The 23,304-nt window shown below is 36.2% G+C and overlaps 8 protein-coding genes across 8 annotated transcripts; 5 read left to right on the top strand and 3 right to left on the bottom strand. All coding sequences in view use genetic code 12, as the record gives it.

The window, feature by feature from the left end:
- Positions 1-1,469: 1,469 nt before the first annotated feature.
- I9W82_000459 (fungal specific transcription factor domain-containing protein) lies at positions 1,470-5,609 on the top strand (the record flags this gene model as incomplete). The annotated part of the gene is made up of 2 exons (XM_067693677.1): positions 1,470-1,513; positions 1,739-5,609. The coding sequence occupies 2 exons, from the start codon at positions 1,470-1,472 to the stop codon at positions 5,607-5,609; spliced, it is 3,915 nt and encodes a 1,304-aa protein (XP_067550485.1).
- An 822-nt stretch (positions 5,610-6,431) lies between these two features.
- Positions 6,432-6,776, top strand: I9W82_000458 (pyruvate transporter; the record flags this gene model as incomplete). The annotated part of the gene is made up of 1 exon (XM_067693666.1): positions 6,432-6,776. One exon carries the CDS (start codon positions 6,432-6,434, stop codon positions 6,774-6,776), a length of 345 nt encoding a protein of 114 aa, XP_067550484.1.
- Positions 6,777-7,095: 319 nt separating this feature from the next.
- Positions 7,096-8,202, top strand: I9W82_000457 (uncharacterized protein; the record flags this gene model as incomplete). The annotated part of the gene is made up of 1 exon (XM_067693655.1): positions 7,096-8,202. One exon carries the CDS (start codon positions 7,096-7,098, stop codon positions 8,200-8,202), a length of 1,107 nt encoding a protein of 368 aa, XP_067550483.1.
- A 117-nt stretch (positions 8,203-8,319) lies between these two features.
- Positions 8,320-9,219, bottom strand: I9W82_000456 (uncharacterized protein; the record flags this gene model as incomplete). The annotated part of the gene is made up of 1 exon (XM_067693644.1): positions 8,320-9,219. The coding sequence occupies one exon, from the start codon at positions 9,217-9,219 to the stop codon at positions 8,320-8,322; it is 900 nt and encodes a 299-aa protein (XP_067550482.1).
- A 1,701-nt stretch (positions 9,220-10,920) lies between these two features.
- Positions 10,921-12,642, top strand: MSS4 (1-phosphatidylinositol-4-phosphate 5-kinase; the record flags this gene model as incomplete). Its single annotated transcript, XM_067693633.1, has 1 exon — positions 10,921-12,642. The coding sequence occupies one exon, from the start codon at positions 10,921-10,923 to the stop codon at positions 12,640-12,642; it is 1,722 nt and encodes a 573-aa protein (XP_067550481.1).
- Positions 12,643-12,803: 161 nt separating this feature from the next.
- I9W82_000454 (uncharacterized protein) lies at positions 12,804-14,243 on the bottom strand (the record flags this gene model as incomplete). The annotated part of the gene is made up of 1 exon (XM_067693622.1): positions 12,804-14,243. One exon carries the CDS (start codon positions 14,241-14,243, stop codon positions 12,804-12,806), a length of 1,440 nt encoding a protein of 479 aa, XP_067550480.1.
- Positions 14,244-14,598: 355 nt separating this feature from the next.
- UTP20 (Utp20p) lies at positions 14,599-21,975 on the top strand (the record flags this gene model as incomplete). The annotated part of the gene is made up of 1 exon (XM_067693611.1): positions 14,599-21,975. One exon carries the CDS (start codon positions 14,599-14,601, stop codon positions 21,973-21,975), a length of 7,377 nt encoding a protein of 2,458 aa, XP_067550479.1.
- A 79-nt stretch (positions 21,976-22,054) lies between these two features.
- Positions 22,055-23,069, bottom strand: I9W82_000452 (uncharacterized protein; the record flags this gene model as incomplete). Its single annotated transcript, XM_067693600.1, has 2 exons — positions 22,055-22,956; positions 23,030-23,069. The coding sequence occupies 2 exons, from the start codon at positions 23,067-23,069 to the stop codon at positions 22,055-22,057; spliced, it is 942 nt and encodes a 313-aa protein (XP_067550478.1).
- Positions 23,070-23,304: the final 235 nt, after the last annotated feature.

The raw sequence follows: 23,304 nt of genomic DNA, 5'->3' as shown, positions 1-23,304 counted from the left end.
AAGAAGGATCATAAACTCCACTTCCTCGGTAATTTAACAGTGGATTTATTTTCTTATCTTATACATTCTACATGTTCAAGAAAGTGACTACGCGTACAGAAACTTCATCTATTGTAAGTCTTAATTCCGCTCTTTTCCGTTACACTTGTCTTTTGAGGGGAAGATTTGCATAAATTTGCAGCCTGGTAAAAGACTAGTCATGAACTTTGTTTGGTATTATTAACCACACACATTGTAGCTACCATACTCTTTGGTGCTGTGAGTTTAGGTAATGTGTATATACATTGTAGAGTATTTTCTTGCGGTCCAAGTATACTGTGTTTGTTGAGATAAACAATCTAAGACACTGTTTCTCGTTTGTCGTAAAAAAGAAAACAGGGGGTGTAAAACACATGTCTCATTCCTGCATATAATTACACATTACGGAAGAAAAAAAAAAAAAAAAAAAGAAGAAGAAGAAGAAAGAATCATATTATTATGCACCTCTATATACTTAAATATAAATAACTTCAATTATCATCAACAACAAATTTTTTTTTTTCCTTTAAGCTTTCCACTTTAAAACCTTAAAGATACTAATTAAACCTTATATAACAAAACAACAGAAAGATCACTCCAGATTTCACAATATTACATCATTCATAACAACTAAATCTTATATATCAACCCATATATCACCAAAGAAGAAAAAAATTTAACAATTTTCAACGAAAACAAGAAAGATATAGCAAGTCATATCACATTGATTTCATCGAATATTACTACCACAACAACACACATCTGAGTTTCATTTCATCAATTGAAAATCAAAAAGAGTATGTATTAATTTTATTAACCGTCTTTTACGATGGATAAAGAGAGGAATATACAACTGTTACTATTCATATCCCGTCCCCGCTTACAATCACCTTCGAGTGCACACCACAGTTTCAGTCTAGACTTCGAATACCAAGTTATCACACCTCATTGTAATTCATCACCGCCAAATTAGATCCAAGTAATCATCACAGCTTTAGTAAAAACACAGAAGAGATAATGCTAATACCAACTTTATCCGCACTATGTCACTACAGAACCGTCAGTTCCATCAGATCGAGTGAACCGAAAGTATAACAGACCATTTCGAGGGTATATTCGTCGATGGAAATAGGTAGTGGCGAATTGCAAAAAAAGAGAAGAGAACGGAACAAAAAAGAATACAAGAGCAGATTTATACTTCTACTGAGAGAAGTTCATCCATCAGATCGATAACCGTCATAGTCAAAATCCTGCCAGAGAATCCCACGTCTAGTATCACTACAATAACAGCCACCTTGTTTCAAATGAAATTCACGCCACTTGAAGCAATCACATTTTGTTTATGCTTTTTTAGTTATGCATGACAAATGACCAAATTAGACAGAAAAAAAATCAAGTGCTTTACACCCCATAATTTAACCACATTTGCACCCCTAATTAAACTACAAACTATGACCAAACAACAGCTGGATAATTCAGTTTCACAGGGTAGCAGGTGACAAAGTTCGATCTTATTATTGATGAAAGCACGGATTGATTGCTTGATTGATCGATGGATGGATGAGTTGACTGTATCGGTGAACTTGGCAACACAAGTTTGATGATAGTTTTGAGTACACCCAATCGACGTTTAACAGTGGTGTTTATGGACGGCAGTATGAAGGAACAGTTACACTCTCAATGTTTAATTTATATACTAACATTTTTACTAGTTTACAAGCTTTTTAATTTATTTGATGATGGCTGACACACTACCAATATCGTGTATTTCCTGCAGAAAGAGGAAAATCAAATGTAACAAAAAGAAGCCATGTGATCAGTGTCTTAAAAGAAAGGTTGATTGTGAATTTCCAGCAAAGTTTAGAAACATAAATATCACCGAAGATGGGAAAAAGGAAGAGAAAAAGCCAGTGAGTGCAAAAGTGAAGACGGAACAACCACCAAAGGCTATTACTGTCAATGAATCAAACAGAAACATGGAACTACTACATGAACAACAGGCCCAACTTCAATTCAATCAGGAACAAATCAATCTCCAACAACAGCAACTACATAATCAACAACTCCAACAAACTATACTTGAACAGCAATCACATCAAAACCAAGATATACGACCCCATCGTATACCTCTACAGACTTTGGCTGAAACCGGAAGTGTCAAGAGCAGCAGTGGCACAAGTTCAAATTCCCTAATGACATCTGCATCTGCACAAAGCTCGCTTGTTACCGACCCACCTTCAGTTAGTGATTCTACAGAAAGTAACTCAAACATTATTTCCCGAGATCGTAAATTGAATAATGCTTCGGGTCAATCGGGAGAATCTGGCTCAGAATACTCAGGAGCCCTGGCGAGGTTGAATTCCTACCCTCAGAAACTAAATTCAAATGATATTGATGACATGACCATGATGAGAGAGAATTTCGACATGATGAGAGCCGCAAATTCACAATTGTTAGATGAAAATCGAGCTTTGACACAAAGATTGGAAGAGATTTTACTGAAAATTTCAGTCTCAGATACAACTCCAGGATCAACATCATCTTCATCGTCTTCAGCAGCTCCTACAGCGCAACCACCCACAAGCGCTACACCTCAAGTAAAAAAGTCATCCTCATCAACTACGACCACAACCAACTCAAATAATAAACGTGATAGATCTGTCGACTCTTCATCAGAGGACCTTCCAAACAAGAAAGAAAAGGTTGGATTTTTTGGGCATTCAAAAGCTAGTTTCCCTAATGACTCAGCAAGTGCAAATCAAGGAATGTATTCAACAAATGTGCCTGGTCTTGTCCCACCGAAGGAGTCGTCGTCTTCTGGGGGAAGCAGCGGTGATGAGGTGGGACAACCGGGAGACAATACAGCAGAAGCACCAAGAGATGGCGCAAATGTACAACCTGCAAGAAGAATCCACAAGATGAAGCGTAACAAATCTGGTGGCAGTGAAGGATCCAATAATTGGGAAGTGGACATTGATGCTTTTCAAACACATGAATCAGTTAAATCTAATCGGATGGTGGAGAGAAGTGGTAAGAAAAAGAAGCTTCCAATTCTTCCTTCATACTTGTTGAAGTACGAGGATCCTGATATCAGTACTGATTCAGACACTAATCGTGATGTGTTCCGTTTGAATTTTGAGGTTATCATGAATTTGGTGTACAAGTTTTTCGAGAGAAGTCCATATTATAGAACATTTATCTCCTCGTCACATGTATTTGGGTTTTTGAAAAGTTATGAAAACATCAATGATAGAGATTGGGATAATGATGATGACATGATGTTGGTTCATATGATTTTGAGTTTGTCAGTTCAAAGGCTCAGTTCGAAAGACTTTGTGGATTTGAATTTGTTGCCAGCTGGTTCCGTCAATACATGTACAAAGTATCGGAAATATTTGACGAGAAATGTTTTGCACAGAGGTTTTGAGAGGTTGAGACATGGAGTGGTGAAGGAGTCGTTATTATCTATTCAATCATACATTTTGTGCACTGAATGGTTGTTTTTGGAACAAAAGTATGAAGAATGTTGGACTATGATGTTCCATGCTTGCTCAGTCTCGTATTCTATTGGTTTACACATTATGGGTAATTACAACTTGCAAGAAGTTAAACCTGGTAAACAATTTAAGAATTTGATCAGTGCCACAGCCGAAGACTCTGATGTTAGTGATAAGAAGGAGTCATCAGGATCCGAGGAGGATGATAAAGGTCAAGATGATGGGTTGGATGTGACTCGTTACAGGTTGTGGTTTGCCTTGAAATATTATGTTTCACTGATTTGTTCAATTTTTGGTAGACCAAATCCAATTGCTGTTCAAGTTGGTATGAATGGATCCAATAGCGGATTAGGCTCAGTTATTCCTAATGAAAAGGCCCATGTTTTGTTTAAAGTTGGTATTTGTGAGTCGTTGAGATTGTCTAATTTGATGTTGATTGAAAATTTTATGATTGACTTTACATTGCCCGATTTACTTGATTTGTCACGCAAGTTTAACCGCGAGATTGATATATTGAACCGTGCTTATACTTCCATGGGTAACAGTTTGTCAATGTCCTCCAACGATTTGGACTATTTGGTGATTGATGATTTTACTGGAAAGCCATTACAATCTACAAATTTGGAGTTGTTGGCCGATTTAATTATTTTGCACATCAACAATGCCAAATTGTATGAACCATTTATCAGTAAGTTTGAAAATGCAAAAGGTTATGATCAAATTTTGATGGACCAGACAGAATCGGTGTCTAAATTTTTGGTATTGTTGAACACATTTGTTGAAAACTTTTTAAAGCAATGTGTTGATGACCATTTTCAAGAAGGACAGGTTAATGGAGCTGATTCAAATGATGAATCTTTAAACTATGGTCCCGTCAAGTTTGGTAAGCTTTTCAAGTCATATTTCCCATTCTTGAATTCATTTATTTGTCAGGGTGTTATTGTTATATTCACTTTATTGCATTACAAATCAAAGGACTTTGTTATCAATGATGAAAAATCTGTGTTGAACAATAACTTTCTTGGATTGGTTGAAGGTAATTTGAATTCATTGTTGCACTTTGAACAAAGGATTTCGACAAAGTATATCACAACATCGAGAATGTGGTCCTCCAACATGGTTTATTTGATTAATCGAGTATTGAATTTAATCAAGTTGTTGTATGAGAAACAGGAGGATGGATCTAAGTCACAGGAAGCCAAAAAGCAGAAACAAATTGCAGGAGCTACTTCATCATCATCACCAGATAGTGTTTCGAATTTACCTATAACTACAGCTCGTGGTAATTTGTCATATTTGGTCAACACCAACCCATTTGGTGATCCTTCACAGTTTGAGTACTTGAATGGATTCCATTTAAATGATCCGTTCTGGTTGACTGTTCCTGATGGCAATGCAATGCAGTATTATGTGGAAGAAGAAGATGATAGAACAAACAAGTCAATTGCTGGGTTTAAGCAGTATGCACCATTGAATGATCAAGACGCTGGCAATAAAGACAACAGACAAAATTCAACATCTTCAATGTCATTGAGTGGTGATTCACTTGGTGTCGCTCCTTCAAACCAAGTCCCTACCTTTGGTTCAACTAGCAGCAGGCCAATCATGAGCCGACCACCTTCGGATTTGTTTGGATTGAATTCGAATTTTGGTAATTGGAATGACACTAGTAACATCCTGGCCATGAGACAAACTCCGAATAGTGGTGCCAATTCATCAGCCGGTACACCAAACATTGGCACTGGATTAAACTTTGGTGCTGGTCGTAGGCCAATGTCGTCGAGTTTGCCTCCACCTATACCAACTCCTACATTGCAACAGCAGCAACAACAGCAGCAGCAGTTGCCATCACTTTCCCAATTGCAACAGCAACAGCATCATCAGCAGCAGGAGGAGCAACCACCACCACAAGAGAAGAATCAACCTCATCATGTATCTACTTCACAACCTCAGCCACAACACCCAGGTCCGAATTTCATGGGTGGAGGATACATGTTTCCACAACCTTTCGGTTTTGGTGGACAATCATTCACAGGAGATCAAACGTATTTCAATCAAGGTGAAAAAGACCAACTGAATCTGGATAAGAATTGAGGAGTTTTTTTGTTTGCCTTTTTATTGAGAGTTTATTCTGTGTGCTTACGAGTTTTATGATTTTTTAAAGAGTTACTTAATTATGAGCCGGTTATTTTTTTTTTTTTTAGAATACGTGTGTAAGTTGTTTAATATATGTACATGCTATTAAAAGAGAATGTGGGAGATATAGCCTTTGGTGTGGATATTGTAGTGTGAGTCCTTCCTTGTTTTTTTTGTAATTGCTTCTTTCTTAGTGGATAATAATTTTTTGTACTTTTTATAACCGTTTGGTTTGGTTTGGGTGGGGGACTACTTTTTTCTTTTGAAAAGGAATACTATGCTCGACTGCTTCTGAAGAGAGACTCTTTATATTCTATGAAGATGTACTTACGTCTAAAGAATTATACAAACAGTGATGTATAAGTTGTTCAAACTCGTTCATTTATTCAATCAATTGCTTTATGCAGATGAGATTTGATCGGAGTTACAAAAAAAGAAGTTATTTGGTGGTGTGCGTCTTTTACCCGCTTAAAACCCACAGACAAATTTTTTCTTCTTCTTCTTCCAATCTCAACAAAATCTTTACTTTATCATTACACCCCATTGTCACAAGGAAACTGAGGATATCTCATATTGAGTATATAGTTTCCACCAATTACTATTATACAACATACATATTCTACAACCTAACCAGTACTCATCACATTACTACAATTTAACTGTATTAGTCTCCACAAAAATGTATGTACCCAATATCCCCTCACTTTGTATTTCCAAATTTTACTTCCCTTGCAACAGTACTAACCATATATCCAAGTAGTATAACATCACACTCCAGACATGTCAACATTCAAGAAATTCGCCGACAATCTTTTTTCCAAAAAGACATTGAAGTATATGTGCACCACCCATTTCTGGGGACCTGTATCCAACTTCGGTATCCCAGTTGCCGCTATAATGGACTTGAAAAAGGACCCTGATGTCATTAGTGGGCCCATGACTGGGTCATTGATTATGTACAGTTTGGTATTTATGAGGTATTCGTTGGCGGTCACTCCTAAAAATTATTTATTGTTTGGTTGTCATTTTGTTAATGAGTTGGCTCAGTTGGGTCAAGGGTTTAGGTGGACGAAGTATCATTATTTTGATAAGAAAGCAGAAGATGAGAAGAAGATAAAGAATTAGAGAAATGTGGCGATTCTGACTTGGTGGAGATATATATATATTACATAGAAATCAGACATATGATGTATTTCATGGAAGAGAGTTATATGGGAGTAGCTGTAGGTGTGTCATGGGGTAATCCTACAAGAAGACAGAAGGTCTATCTTTGAAACGAGCTTGTACTTTACGGGTTGATGATGTTGCCCTTATCTCCCATATCTCGGTATCTTCCATTCTAACCGAAGATGGTAGCAGCAAAGACCAAAAAGATGAAAACGGCAAAAAATAGAAACCATCATTACTAAGAACGTACAAAGGGAACACTCTACACAACCTCACAATGAAAAGCATATTTTGGCTACTCACACTCATATCGCTAGTGCTAAGCTATTCCCCATCCAATGTAATACAAGCCACCGATAAAAATTTTCAACAAATTGTCACTACCCCAGGCAAATTCACATTTGTTGACTTTTATGCTGATTGGTGTCGTCACTGCAAAAAATTATCACCTGTAGTTGACCAATTACTGCAATTGTTTGCTGATTATCCTCAGATTCAAGTTGTGAAAATTAATGGAGATAAAGATGGGAAGAAGATGAGTAAGAAATATGTTACTATTGGGTATCCTACTTTGCTAATGTTTGATGATCTGGGGAAACATGTTGAGTTTGATGGGATTAGGGATGTTGAGTCATTTAGTAACTTTATTCAACAATTGAGTGGCGTGAGGTTGGATCAATCAAAACAAGACGAAGTTGAGGAGATTGTACAAGAGGAAGAACAAGAACAGGATGCTATTGTATCTTTAAAGCCAGAACTGTTTGAACAACAACTTCAAGGTACTCAATATGCAATTGTGACTGCAGAGGGAAGCTGGTGTAATTTCTGTAAAGAATTTGCTGGTGTTTTTAATCAACTTGCTAATACTGTCTATGCTAGGAATAAGAATATATTGTTTGCCACATTGACTGTTGATGAACAAGGAAATGGAGAAGAAATACTTGACAAATATAAAGTTAATAGACTACCAGCATTGATTCTTGTCAAGGATGGTGACTTGGCCAATGCAGTGGTGTATGAAGGTGACTTGAGACGTATTGATAAAGTAATTGATTTGATCAATGATTTTACAGGGACATTACGTGACAGAACAGGAGAATTGAAGGAAGGAGCAGGTGTGATTAATCACATTAGTGACTCGATTGCTAATGCTAATGGTGACTACCAGGAAGTATTGGCCAAATTGGATGACATTAATGGTGAAACTGTTGGTTTTTACAAGTCAGTGATTGAGAGTTTGATGGTTGATCCTAATGCACTCAATGTTGAGTATAATAGGATTAGGACAATTTTGGACAAAGATGTAGACAAGTTGAGTGGTGTTGCGATTGATTCGTTGAAACAGAGATTGAATGTGTTGGATCTGTTAGTATTATATAGATGATTTTAAATAGACGGTAATCAAAAAGTCTCTCCACACACTTGAAGTTTCTCCTTTTATAATTTATATCTATTATTAAATAATATAGCTCTATACGCCACCAACTCTTCCTTGTTCTTCTCACCACTCTATTGGATCGAATTTTTGAACTAATCTCACCTTATCTGGCCATACTTTACCATCATTCACAATGCATTCATCAATAATCGGTCTCACGTTATTTGGTTTACACAATGCCAACCAAATATTTTTACCCGACAGTTTTAAATATATGATAACATTAGCCGCATATTTATGACCTCCAATATGGTTAATAAATCCAACATTGACACCTCCAGGGGTAGTATCACACATATCTCGATACAAGTCCAATTCTCTTAGATATAATTCCATTTCTCGTTTCATTATTGGTGCTGTTATACCACATCTTTTGTCTCTGGTACGATGTGAACATAACAAGATATAAGCTTTGTTTACATCGGGTATGATTTGAGGAATTTGGGCTTGTATATCTGCCACATGTAAATTTTCATGGTCAGTAGTAGTTGATAAAATGTAGATCAATTTGTTCATGACTTTATCAACGTCTGATATTTTCAAGCCTTTAATCCATAGGAAATATGGTAATACCAATACATCACCAGTTTGTTCATTTATATAATCTTCATCAGAATACATTTCATCACTAGCAAAAGATGAACAAGTGACTTTGATAGTTCCTATTGATGAATCACCATGTTTCGAAGCCCAGGAAGCAACAGCATGAGCCAAAGTGTTTGAAGTTCCAGTCGCATCATGAGGCCAATCGGTTCTTCCTGTAGATACATTTAAGTGTAATCCATATGGTTTTGTTGAGTGCCATAGATTGGCTGATTCTTCAAATGATAGAGATTTGGGGAATTTAGCTGTACAGTCATCACATGTTTCTGAACAAGTACTGATTTCGAACCCAAGTTGTTTAATCTCATCTTCAGTTGATTGTTTTTCTGATTTGCCAAATATCTTGTTTAAAATTGTCATAGTTGGAGGAGGCTTCGTAGATGGATGGATGCAAGTTACAGAAACTTCTTTTTAAAGACTTGTAAATGTCTTGTATATATATATATATGTATATGTTTGTTGAGAGTATTAGTAAAATTATTAATTTGATGCAATATCTCTGCTTTTATTTTTTCTATTTTTCTTTTTATTCTTTTGTAGAATCCCGAGATTTACAATTGATATACAATACATATACAAACATGAGTTCATAGAAGAATGGGGATTGAAGCCACAGTAGATCACCACTAACTCCGCTTTATCACCGTGTAGACTTTGTAATGATGACTCCTTTTGGACTTATTCTTTGTGGCTTTTGTTCATACGGCATCAAAGGTTAAAAAAAAGAACGTTTAGAAAAAACACGGTTATACTTAGCCGCAATTTCGGATCGAGAATTTGAATCCCGAAAACAGCGACAAACATAAAACATAAGAAAGATACACAGTTCCATTGTTAGATACTTTAGAAGACCGTGGATACTACATAATCACTACCAACTACATATATAGTTAGATAAATCAGCTACTACGTTGTATCTGTGAAAGAACTTATTACCAAGAGTGATTTATGAAGAACGTGCAAACCATAACCAGCTCATAGACTTTCAGACTAGAAGCAGCCTTTTATTATTCTGATCCAAAGGAAGTGCTCTTCCAAAGTTGAAAGTTGTGTTACGGGCTACCTTTATAGCTTTGGTTGTCACATCCAAATAGGTGGTCATAAAGTTTGTTGCATCGACAAGGTAGTATCAATTTGAGAGCACCCTTTTCTTGTATAAAATTACTACATTCAGTCCAAACTACGACAGGCCTCAATGTAATAAAATTTGGTGATCCTTTACCAAGTTTGTTATTTTGCAAGACGCGTCGCATTAAGGATCCCTTTCAACTGCAAACTTCCACCTTTAAATGGATCACCAATTACATCGCACAACACCTATTCAAACAAGAGTTTGACTAGCCTTTCTCTGACTTACTTAGTCTACTAATGATATTTCGCCTAATTACGCGAATTCTTGTGTTGAACTGGTATATGTGTGTATTGTTTCATCCCCTTTCGGCGATAAGAATCACTTTGCTTCAGTAGATGCGATCGATTTCGTTACAAGGTAGAAGATTTGAAGAGTCAGATGGTTAAAAGAGATAGGGATATATACTTATACAGTTGTAAATATATGATATATTTATGAAGATACATAGATTTGAAGTATGGTAAAAGTTGAGGTTATATATATATAGTAGAGCATAACAAAGAAAGGAACAAAATTTGACGTTTTGTGTAAAAAGAATGTTAAAGTGAAAGAAGAAGAAGAAGAGGTTTAACTAGAGTTCATATACTATTGTATATTTAATTAAACACATCTCAGTATTAAAAAGTATCAATTGTTCTTATACAGACATCAATTCCAAGGTCTAACTTATAAAAAAATGCTGTATAGTTTGTAGTTTAATACAATGTAATGTTATATTTTTTGATTCCCATCGTCAAAAAGAGAAAAGAGAAAAAAACACATACATACAGATTTTAAGGAAACAAAGAAACAACAACTAAAGAAACCCACTTTCAAAAGCAATAAACAAATAGTTTCTACAAGTCACACACACAGACATTGTATTGCTTTATAGAGCCTTGCATCACCAACCAACCAAATACATATACATATACATATTCCCTTAAAGTATGATTCATTTAGCTACAGAAGTGGATATGAATGATAATTATCATCATCATCTCCATACACCAGATTACAGGAATAATAAATCAAAAAATAGTATATCTCACGAAACAATACTACAGTCACATCACGAATCACCAGCTAATTCAGATGATTTATCAGAAAGTCGAAATACTCGTACTACTTCACCACCATCTTTTGATTACTACTTTGATGGAAAACATAGAAATAATGTTGTTGATGATGAAGTTGATACTTTGTCGCCAAAATTGAATGATTTGATGACTTTTTCAGATGTTCTTGAATCAGACCCATTATCAATACCAAAGGATTATCATCATCCACACGACAGTGAAGCCAAATGGGTGTTCAAGGGAGATCAGATTGATAACAACAACTTATTACCTCAATCTCAAGCTGAACCTGAAGCTTCTAATTCACAGTACATACCACAATCATTACTACCTGAAAACTTGGAAGATCATAGAAAAGAGTCTATTGTTAGCAACAATGAGATACAGCCAACTGTACAACAACGTAAAGGATTACCTAGGTCTACAACTACAGATTCAATACAAATGGAGCAATCCAATGTCCATCAAAAAAGAGTTGTACAAATTAAAAATCTAGAAGAGCAAGCTGCTAGCAGATCAGAAGGAGAGACCTATAAGGTTCTTTATTGCATGTTGACAGGGATTAGAGTTGCCGTCAGTTATAAAGCAATGGGTGTTCACAAGTTGACCTCAACCGATTTCAGTCAGGTACAGAAATTCACATTCCAAGACAATGATACCATTACTCCAGCCTCAAACTATGATTTCCGTTTCTATGATTATGCACCACAAGTGTTTCGCTGGCTTCGAGATCAATTCAATATCGATCAAGCAAATTATCTTATATCTATAACAGGGCAATTGATTGTTTCACAAATCAAATCAGAAGGAAAATCAGGTTCATTTTTCTATTTCAGCAAGGACAAAGTTTACATTATCAAGACTTTAAGGTATAATGAATTTAAATTTTTACAACAGATTTTGGCATCATATGTTGATCATGTGGGTAAGAATAAAGATACCCTAATTAGTCAATTTTACGGATTACATCGGGTAAAAGTGAGGACAAGTAAAGGCAAATCAAGAACGCATCATTTTGTCATTATGAATAACCTTTTCCCACCAAATGCCATATTGAGTCAAACATATGATTTAAAAGGAAGTACTTCAGGAAGATACACGCCAATTACAAAGGGAGTCAAGAATCATACGTTGAAGGACAATAATTTTTTGGAATCCAAAATTAAAATAAAATTTGGTCCTCAAAATCGTGAGGAATTTTTCAAGCAATTGGAATCAGATGTTGAATTTTTAATCAAGAATGGAATTATGGATTACCTGTTGCTACTAGGAATATGCAATAACAAGACAGGATACAGCAATAGAGAGCAATTTGAAGAATCAACACCAGAAGAAAGATTGAATTTTTTCTATCGTCAAGATGGAGGGATTCAAGCCACAAATGAAACAAATCAACCACTACCGGAGATTTATTATCTTGGAATTATTGATTGTTTAACTTATTATTCAATACGGAAAAGATTGGAGACATTTTTCCGATCTTTTGGTCAATCTAGACATGCCATATCTGCTGTACCTCCAAAGGAATATGGGCATAGATTTCTCAAGTTTATTAAAGATGGTACTACTGAAGATAAGTTTAAGAGGGAATAACTAATATAAGGGATAAAAAGGGTGTGTATTTTTTCTATACGGAAAGAAATTCAATAAAAAAAGTTTTGGTTAGGATAGACTTTCAAAACTTTTCTTGTAGAGATAGACCTAGGGCTATTCTGATCGCGTTTTCATTTGCCTGCAAAATCCAGTAAGTCATATTACTTATACGTCAATACATCAACGACAATATTGATGATACTAACCAACACCTCAACGCCAACCAAAACAATGACTATAAACTCCAAATTCTCTTCATGCGAATGACCCAATTGTTCCTTCAACAACTGCAACAAATCAGATATGACTTCAAGTCTTTGATTCAACAATTCAACCCGTTGGTTAATTTCAAGGTATCCTCTAGTTGCTTGATAAATGGGTTCCAAATGAGGTTCAGCCCACATCAATTCCGGAGAATCCAATACTGATCCATGTAAATTGATATTTATTCTTAAAATGAACAATTCTCCAATTGATTTCATAATTTCATCTCTTGACATTTCAACTTTACCTGTATGGGCAATTTGTTGAGGTATATCTTGAGTATCTTCAATGGTATTATCAACCAATTCTTCGAATAATGAAATTTTAACTGATTGGGCAAGTGCATGAGATATGGATAGTTTCAACATGTAATTACTATCATCTTTTAAAGTAATGAAATCATTGTAAATTCGTGGTTGATAAGATTTGGTAATGTAGTAATTAAATTCTTCAACTTGAATATCTTCAGCTGCCAATTTTTCACTTTCAAACTTGGCCAAATCTTCTAAAAATGCAGCTTCTTCCTTTTGAGTAAAACCCCACATAATAACAACTCCATATTCAAAAACAAATAAATCTGATCGTTTACCCATGTCAATTTCACCTCCTTCATCGGCTAATCTAATCAACTTGTGACCATTTCCATCTTCCTCGTTACTAGTATTACTATCACTCCTCCAATCTTTATAGGTGAATGGTGTGTACAAACACTCATCAAATAGTTTCGGACTCGTATTATGAATCCTCTTCCTATCCTTTAACCATCTTAACAAATCCTTCATCCTATAAGAAGCACAAGTACAATATGCAGTGACTCTCGGTAATAAATCTCGATGCAGTTTGCCCAAAGTCTCTGCATCTTTCCTAGCAAATGTATTGGTGATTCTTTTAACTTGGGAATATACTCGTGTTGGTCTTGTTGCAAAATTGTCATCACCTTCATCATCATCGTCGTCGTCGTCATCATCATCATCACCACCAGATGTAACTTGTCCTTTGATTATGTTATCCAAGTCAGGATCTTCTGGTAATAGCTTTAGTTTCTGTGATGTTCTACTTGTTCTTTGTAGTCCGATTTTATTCGATTTGGCAATCTTTGAGTGACCTTTAGTAGTACCAGCAGCGTTCAAGGGAGTATTGGCAACACCAGAAGTAGTAGCAACACCGGCAGATCCCGGTTTCTTTTTTGATAGAGATGCACCTGAGTTGACAGTATTAAGTTTCAGATTCGATGAGTTGGTTGCTGGTGTTGTTTTAGTTGCTAATATTAATGGATTTTCTGGTGCATCATTGTGTGATAGTAGGGGTGTCGTATCGTCTCCGTCTTGTTGTGACATGATTTAGGGAGTAGTTTGTTGTAGGCGTTTGATTATGTTGAAAGTGTATGGTAGGGTGAATCAGGTCTATAGGTATATGAATTGGACGTGTATATGATTATACGTTGTGTATGAATGTGATTTACTGTGTTGTCTCTGTGTACCTGTGTGGTTTAGATTTGTTGTAAGTGTATGAACAACAAAAGATTTTCTATGAAATCAATTGGTAGCGTGTACCTCTACACATTGTTTTTGTTTTTTCTCTTTTTTTTTGAGATGCTCTGCTTAGGATCTACTTTACTCAAAAATTTTTAGCAGCACAAATCATACACACATAAATCTAAGTTTAAGGATTCTTCTCCCACCACACATAGTCATGCCAAAGAATAGGACTACTGAGTCAGGAAGGAGACATGCATTCATATCATTTAGAGATAGAGTGGATTCTATCAAGATTGAACCAAACAAGAGACTTGATAAAAGAGTTCATGATGAAGTAGAGTCTTCCCATTTATTAACTACCCTTGAACACTGGAATGAACTTAATTTATCAGAAACATACACTGATCTTTCACTTAGCATTGAAAACTACTGTCAATCCTTACCACAAGTACTACATCACAAGCAAAAAATTTATGATGCAATATATCAAGCAATACAAAAGAATGATATCCATTCACTACAAGCTTGTTTAGAACTTTTGAGTCAATTTATTCATGATTTGGGCCCAGATTTTATGCCATTTTATGAAAGGACACTAAAATTATTAGTTGAAGTGGTGTTGATGCAAACTCCAAATGATGTACAAAACAATAGAAACACTTCGAATGCTTTAAATTGGATCTTCACTACATTGGCATTTGCTTTCAAATATTTGGTAAAGACTTTGACTCAAGATTTACAAACAACCTTTTCTGGCCTTTTCCCCTTGCTTACATTGAGAAACAAAGATTATATATCGAGATTTTGTGCTGAAGCGCTATCATATCTTGTTCGTAAACTGAGTGCAGATACACTTCGCAAATTTATTCATTATGCCATCTATGAAAATATTGACAATGTGGTGTCTAACGAGCAGTATTTGGAGTCGTTGAAGGTGTTGTTTAGTGAGTCTATGAAGAGTGCCAGAGGATCATTTCACACAAAGTCAAAAACAATATTGTCTATATTGATGGAAGGTATAATTTCAGAGGTAAAAGAAGAGTACCAACCACAAGTTACTTCATTGGTGTCGGATATTTTGTTGGACGTTTTGCATCATGGTGAACAAGATGCATGTGAGGGATTTTACAAGTTGGTGTCGGGAGCTGTCTCTGAGATTATTAAGAGTAACAGTAGTGACCTCACATTGTTGATGTCATGTCAACTACTATCCACCTTGTGCTTTGCCGACTCTGGAAGAAAAGTTGGCGATTGGAGTTGTGTTTTAAATGTGGCGGATGAGATTTTAGAGGCAGCTATGAAGTTACCAGACACTTCAATAGAGTTGAATGAGTCATTGATATATTTGATGACAATCATCTTCAGAAATGTCGATATTCAGACACTCATGTCACGCCATAAGAAGTACTTTGATGCAATGTACAATTTAAATTATGGGATGAGCTTTGTTCCATTCGTTCATGCTGGGTTAGCCGTTTCTGGTGAAAAACTAAAAAATTTTGGAATTGTCAAGCATATCCAGACTTTTATAAATAATGCAAACACGGAGGAGAAGTTACAGTTAGCTGTTTTATTTTTGGAGAAACAGAAACCATATGGGCAGTTAAATTTGACGATACCAGATAACATTTTGGAAACACAAGCACATGGCATAGTGCAGAGTCTAGATGCTGGCGATTACAAAAACGCATATTGGAGGCTATTGGTTGTGAAACATACTACAAAGAAGGTAATAGATGCCTCAGTATTGATACAGTTGATCAAAGATGCACCAGATTCAACTATTGGAAGAGAAGTTGTTTCTTTGGCTATTGAATTGTTAGCACCACAGTTGGAAAAGTCATCTTCCGTGACCCAAGAGCTAACTTTATTCATTTTGGAATCATTCGACAGGTTTAGTCGGTCATTAAATTTTTTACCAGCGATGACACAGTTTATAAAAGTGGTTGATGTTCCGGAAAAGTTTATGGAGCCTGCATTGGAATGCTTGTTTTTGCCAAATCACGATACTAGATCCCATGCTATTGATCTCATTGAATCTATTCACAAGATAGAACAAATACCTATATCACCCATCTTCCTGCAAATCAAGTTGATTGAACAGATACCATTAACAATTGATACAGGACGTGACATTATGCTTCGAGTCCGTAACTTGGGTACAGAGCTTCTGAAAGAAGTGAAACCAAGCCAGTTCGACAAAACCGCAACTGTGAATTTCCTCTTTGGATTATTATCAAACAAGTTTCAGCCAAGTTGGAAAGCTGTTTTGGATACAATACCATTGATTGCAAGTACATGCAAGACAGAAATATGGAACAATGCTATGAAATTTTTAACAATGGATTATGAGCAAAGGGAACTGTCACATGAGCTATTCTCACAAGTTTCATCGAATTTGATATCATGGCAACCAAAAAATTATAGATTGTATCAAAACTTTCAACATTTTGAAAACAATTATTTGGGATATTTTAGAGACACTGGAAAATCCATTGATGATTTAGCACAACTTGCTTTTCAACAGAATGAATTTGAAGGACTAATTCGTTCAAACACAATACATGCACTTCAAAGTGCCCCATCTATTGTGGATGCAACTCAACTAACTGCCTTCTTACTCGATGATAACCAGCACAATATATACCAAAGATGGTCCAAAACTGATAAAAATGACTACTTGGCTTTGTTGTCAAAGGTAAAAGGCTTGAAAAAGATTGAAAAGAGTGAAGATTTTTTCAATTATATGATGGATTTATTGACAAGCACATACACAAAGGTCCAGCAACTTTCACTTGATGTCATTTTGGCATTCCATGACCCAATCATTAATAAGCACAGGGATGTTTTGAAAAACATGTTGGATGATGTTACCTTTAGTGATGAGTTGTCAAAGTTCACTTCTGTTGATTGTCCCATTGAGAGTGAAGATAAGGAGCACATCATGCCATTGGTCATAAGAATACTATTTGGAAAGTTTCAAGGTAAACTAGCAAGTAAAAGCAAACAAGGAGGTAAAAATGCTGTACTTTTGTCTTTACCAAATTTCCAAGACAATGAAATTGCATTGTTTATTGAAATTGGAGCAAACAAGATCAATTACAAGGACTATTTTGAAAAACGAGTGTCAATGGCCAGCTTGGGATTTGATAACGGTGAATTGAAAAAAATTACAGGTTTCATTAACCTTATTCAACAAATTTATGATGTATTCAAAAAGAATCATGTCTCCGTATTGGCCACAACCATCGAGCCTCTCATTTACTCACTTTTGTGTGCTCAGAATAGAATTGATTGTGGTATGGATGGTGAAGATTTAGTTTCCGACAAGATGGTGAGAAATATTAGACTGACGGGGATGAGAAGCTTGAAGGACCTTTTCCATATCCTTGGCCCACAATTTGACTGGACTCCCTATGTTAATGTTGTAACTAATGACTTGATTGCACCTAGATTACCCAAATTTGCCAATGAAAATTTACAACAGCCTCTGGCAGTGTTATCTTTGATGTGCTTTTGGATACAACTGCCAAATACTTTGCCGTTTTTATTTGCCAATGATTTTGATGCAGTAAAGGCAATCTTATCACTTTTGGAGAAATCGGAAGCAAAGGAGAGTGTCATTTCTGTAGTGTTGGATTTTGCTGTTACTGCTTTGGAAAAGAAAAACGATTCTGAGGAGAACTACTTTACTTTGTTGGCTATTGTTGTGGACTCTCTACTTCAAACGTTGTCATCGACTATCAATAGAATTCTTGATGCTGATGTTGGCTCCAAAGCAATCAAGACCCTTTTACTCATGATTCAAGGCGACTATATTGACACTAAGGAGACCAAATCAGCATTGATACAATCATTGACGTATGCACTTGAGCGTAACAATCAACAAATTGATGTGAGCGACAAATCAAATATCCTTATTGCCTTGTCATCCTTGTTGGGAGGTTATGAATGCACATTCGAGGAGGTTATTCCATTATATCAAGCTTGCTCAAAGCTTCTCAGAGTTATGTCTACAAAGGATGTTCGTGAGACATTGGCATCTTTATTTGGAGTCCTTGGAACTAAGTTTGAGCATTTGCAAACAGTATCACAATTAATTATTGGCCTTAATGCTTACACGTCAAGAATGAATGAATATGACTTTGAAAAAAGGCTTGATGCGTATCGATTGGTGAATGAAGAATTGTATCCTTCACTTGACCCCGTACAATGGACACCATTAATCAGCAACGCTTTATACAACATCAATGATCCAAATGAGTTGGCAATACGTGTGAATGCAGGTTATCTTTTGAGAAGATTTGTTGATTGTTATACATCAAAGGCTTCTGCGGATGAAGCTCAGCCGTATATCCACTTGTTGAAAGACACCATTCTTCCAATTGTGCGAATCGGTATAAGAAAAGACAATGAGGATGTCCAAACTGAATACATTGCTGTTTTGGAGTACATTGTCAAAAATGACCAGTACTACCCTGATTTAAAAGATTTACAAGTCTTGATTGGAGATGAGGATGACGAGGAGCTGCAATTTTTCCGCAATGTAAACCACATTCAATTGCACTTGCGTCAAAAAAGTATTCGAAGATTGGGTACTATTGCTGATAATCTAAACGGAAGCAATGTATCGCATTACATTCTACCATTGTTGGAAAAGTATGCAATCTCAAAGGAGGAGAAATATAGAAACATTGGTCTTGAAGCTTTGGAGTCAATAAAAATACTTGTCCGCTCGATTAATTGGAATCAGTATAAAGCCATTCTTAAACGTTACTTGGCGGGTCTTAAAATGGACTCAGAAGTGTTGAGACAACGAGTCAATTTGGTAGTGGCAGTTTCAGCTGTTTTAAAGAGTCACAAGGAAGATGGAACTTTGGTCAATGTCGCATCACAAGAGGATATTAATGGGTTCTTGTTGGTTGATGTCTTGCCACAGATTACAAAGCTTTTACAAGTGAGAGATGATGATACAATTGTTGCACGTGCTCCATTAGCTGAAGCAGCGATAAATTTGATATTATCCCTCTCAGATGACAAAGTTGAGGGTGCATTACCATCAGTATTAACTAGCATGTGTCAAGTTATGAGGTCTAGGTCTGAAGAGTTGAGAGATGCAGTGAGGAAAACTTTGGGTAAAATTACAATCTCCTTGGGTGCCAATTACTTCTCATTTATTGTTAAAGAATTGAAAACGGCATTATCAAGGGGCTCACAAATTCATGTTCTCAGTTTTACTGTTCATTATCTTTTACAGTGCTTAGCAGACGTTTTGCAACATGGCGACTTGAACGAGTCTATTTCATTAACCATTGACATTGCCATGGAGGATATTTTCGGAGCGGCAGGGCAAGAAAAGGATGCAGATGGGTACACAAGTAAGATGAAGGAAGTTAAATTTAAAAAGAGTTTTGATACCTGTGAGATATTGGCATCTAATATTTCCCTTTCTCATTTTGGAGAGTTGATAAATCCCATCAAACTTTTACTACAGGAAACAATTAACCATAAGGTTCAACTACAGTTGGATGAAGTGCTTCGAAAGCTTTCACTTGGTTTGAATCACAACACTGAAGCTTCAAATCAAGCTATTTTACATTTGTGTTATGAAGTCTTTACTATGGCGGACGAAGCTGATCCAAATCAAAAAGTTACTAAACCTAGTGAATCAGAGCAACATTTTTTGACAACCTTGAGTAGAAAGACAAAGAATCATGTCGACCGTCTGCTTTATAGACAAACTATGGAAAAACTTTCTTTGGAATTGTTGAGAACTGCAATCTCAAGACACGAAAACTTGCTTCTTGTTTCCAATTTGAAAGGATTTGTCCCCTTGTTGGCTACTGGAATTAACTCTGAAGGAGAAGGTGTTGTGTTAGCTTCATTGAGAGTTTTAACGATAATCATCCGTTTACCATTTGATGAAGAGAGTCAAGGAATATTAAAGTCGTGTGTGAGAAAAGCATTGATTTTGATTAAAGATTCACCTACCACAAATCTGGATGTATGCCAAGCAGCGCTTAAATTCATGGCCACTACAATTAAACATAATCCGAAAGTGGTGTTGAAAGATTCTGCCATCAGTTATGTATTGACTAGAATCCAGCCGGATTTGGAAGAGCCAAATAGACAAGGTTTAGCTTTCCAGTTTTTGAAAGCCATTGTTGCACAACACTTGCTTTTGCCCGAAATTTATGATGTTATGGATAGTGTTGCTAAATTGATGATTGTTAACCACTCAAAGGAAATTCGTGATATGTCAAGATCGATATATTTCCAATTTTTGATGGAGTATGATCAAGGTAAAGGTAAATTGGAGAAGCTGTTTAAGTTTTTAGTGAATAATCTAACGTACCCAACAGAGGAAGGTCGTCAATCAGTCATGGAACTTATTCATTTGATCATTTTGAAAGCTGGACCTGAATTGTTGGAGAAATTGGCATCGTCGTTTTTCATTGCGTTGGCAAATATTCTCATTTCTGATGATTCTTCGAGATCTAGAGAAATGGCGAATGCCTTGTTGACTAGTATGATGAAGAAGTTGAATAATCTTGAGTTTATTGAGAAATATTGTACTGCGTGGTTGCTGCAGTCATCAAATGTCTTGTTGAAAAGATGTGGATTCCAGGTTTACAAGATGTTGATATCAGTATTTGGTATGAAGCAGTTTCAAAACTTGAACAAATTGGCTTTGGAGAATATAACCAAGATTCTTGCTGATTCTAAGTTCACCGAGGAAGGGAACAATGTTGATTGGGAATTGCTTTACTCAAGCTTGTCGGTTTTTGGAGCTATTGTGTCTTGCGTTAAAGATCAAATTTATGAACTGAAATATGTTAAAGTTTGGGATTTGATTATTGATTGCTTGTTGTATCCACATTCATGGATTAGATTAATTACTTGTCGATTAGTTTCTGTATTGCTATCAAATCTCGACAAGAGTAAGCTAGGTAATGACAAGTTGGAATTGGTTTCGACAAAGCTTATTCATCAATTGAGAACCCCTTCGTTATCTGAAGAATTGGGTACTTTGTGTATCAAGAATTTGACATATATTGCAGTCAAATGGGAAGATTCCAGTGCAGAGCTTGCAGTCGGTGAAGATGGGGAAACTCAATACGCCAATGACTTCTTAATCAAGAGAGTCTGCGGAATCGTTAAACAAGAAAATCAGTCACTGGTTTCTAAAAAGATTGCAATCAAGTTCCTTATCTTGTTTATTCAATTGACAAAAGAAGACCGTATGATTGAAGTTTCAGAAAAGATTATTGACTCATTATACAACTTCACCGATGAAGAGTACTGTCAATCGTTGTCTGATGATGAATTGACAAATAGGAGTTTACAAGCATTGAACATGGTTCAAGAAAAAATTGGAACTACCGAATATACCAGATTATTTGCCAAAGTTCGACAACAGGTTGATGCTAGAAGAAAGACTAGAAAAGCGAAGAGGTCTCAAATGGCGGTTACTGCTCCTGATATTGCTGCCAAGCGGAAGTTTAAGAAACATGAACGAGTTAGAGAAAAGAGAAAACACGAAAAGGATGAAAATGGGTATTATAAACCAAAGAAGAAGAGAGTTAGATAGATGTTGCACAGTTTTGTTAAAATTTGATGCACCTAGTGCTCGTATATATATAATATTGTTGACATTTCGATTTTCCTCTTTACTCAGCCCCTGGTTGCTCTATCTTAATTTGGATACTTTGGGGTTGATGCTCTGTGGTCGACCCATTATCCACTTTTTGTCGTTTTTGTTCTCTTTCATCTTCATCTCTACTGTGAGATTCCCCCTCTTCCTCCTCATTACCTTCACCTATTGTATCACCTTCACCGTTTTCGTCATCTTCCGCTTGTTGTCGTTCCCGTCTCAATTCAGCCTCCTTCTTTAGAATATACTCATCCATTTCTCTATTATACCTAAGCTTATCCTCTTCGTATACTTTATAAAAAGGTTTTTTATCTGCCTCACTCAAGTTTCTCCAAGCTTCGGTCATTGCTTTTGATAAATCTCGAGCACTATTTTCCGGATCTTGTTGTTGCTGTAATCTTATTTTCTCTTTTTCTTGTTCGCAAAATAAGAGATAGGCATTTGTTGGTCGTTTGGGTAAATCTGGGTCTCTGTGTTTAGGAGTTTTAGCTAATGTTGCGTTGGTTGAGGCGGTGGCTGAGTTCTCTGCTGAAGCACTACCAAGGTTCATTAAGCTTCTCGCGTCAAGTACAGCAGCAGTAGTAGCAGCAGTTGGTGATAGCAATAAATGGCCGGCACCTTTATTCGCGGCGGCTTTTTTTCCAGATTTCTTACTTGATCCATTCTTGGTTGACTTAACTAAGTTTTCATCTAGTATACTAGGCGTTGGAGGACCAGCCATTTCTTCAAAATTGTTGATTCCATCAGGTAGATGTTGAGCTCTATCTTCTAGTCTTTCAATCAATATCGCATATTCAAGTCTTGATCTACGTATTGCTGCTTGTGTCCTGCTCAACGCTATCGCAGCAACTTCATTGGTTTGTTCGACTTCAAGGACTCTTTTCTTCAACTCTTTACACTTTTGTCTAAATCTCTCCTCTGGAAGGGTTGACAAGTTAGTATCAGTGGTGAGACACGTTGTGTTCGCGATTGTTATATGGCTATTACATACCTTCACTCTCGGGTACAGAGTCTTTCCATTGGGTTTTCATATTTAAGGTTGTATGCGATGGCAGTAGTGTCTTTGGAAATGGATTGTTGAATATGAGAGCCTTTTTCTTTTTTTTTTTTTTTTGCTGTCGTCGCCTACGATATTTTGGTGATGAAGTTGAGCCATAGAGACAAAAGTAAAATGGTTTATCTCACTGAGGGATAATCCAACTTCGACGACAAGTGTATCTACGATCCAAGCTCCCCTGTGATTAGTCGGTGTTGACCTTACCTGGT

The sequence above is a fragment of the Candida metapsilosis genome, assembly GCF_017655625.1.
Source record: "Candida metapsilosis strain BP57 chromosome Unknown scaffold1, whole genome shotgun sequence".
NCBI classification, from domain to species: domain Eukaryota; kingdom Fungi; phylum Ascomycota; class Pichiomycetes; order Serinales; family Debaryomycetaceae; genus Lodderomyces; species Lodderomyces metapsilosis.
The sequence above is the reverse complement of the archived record's forward strand: the minus strand, read 5'-3'. Positions and strand labels throughout refer to the sequence as shown.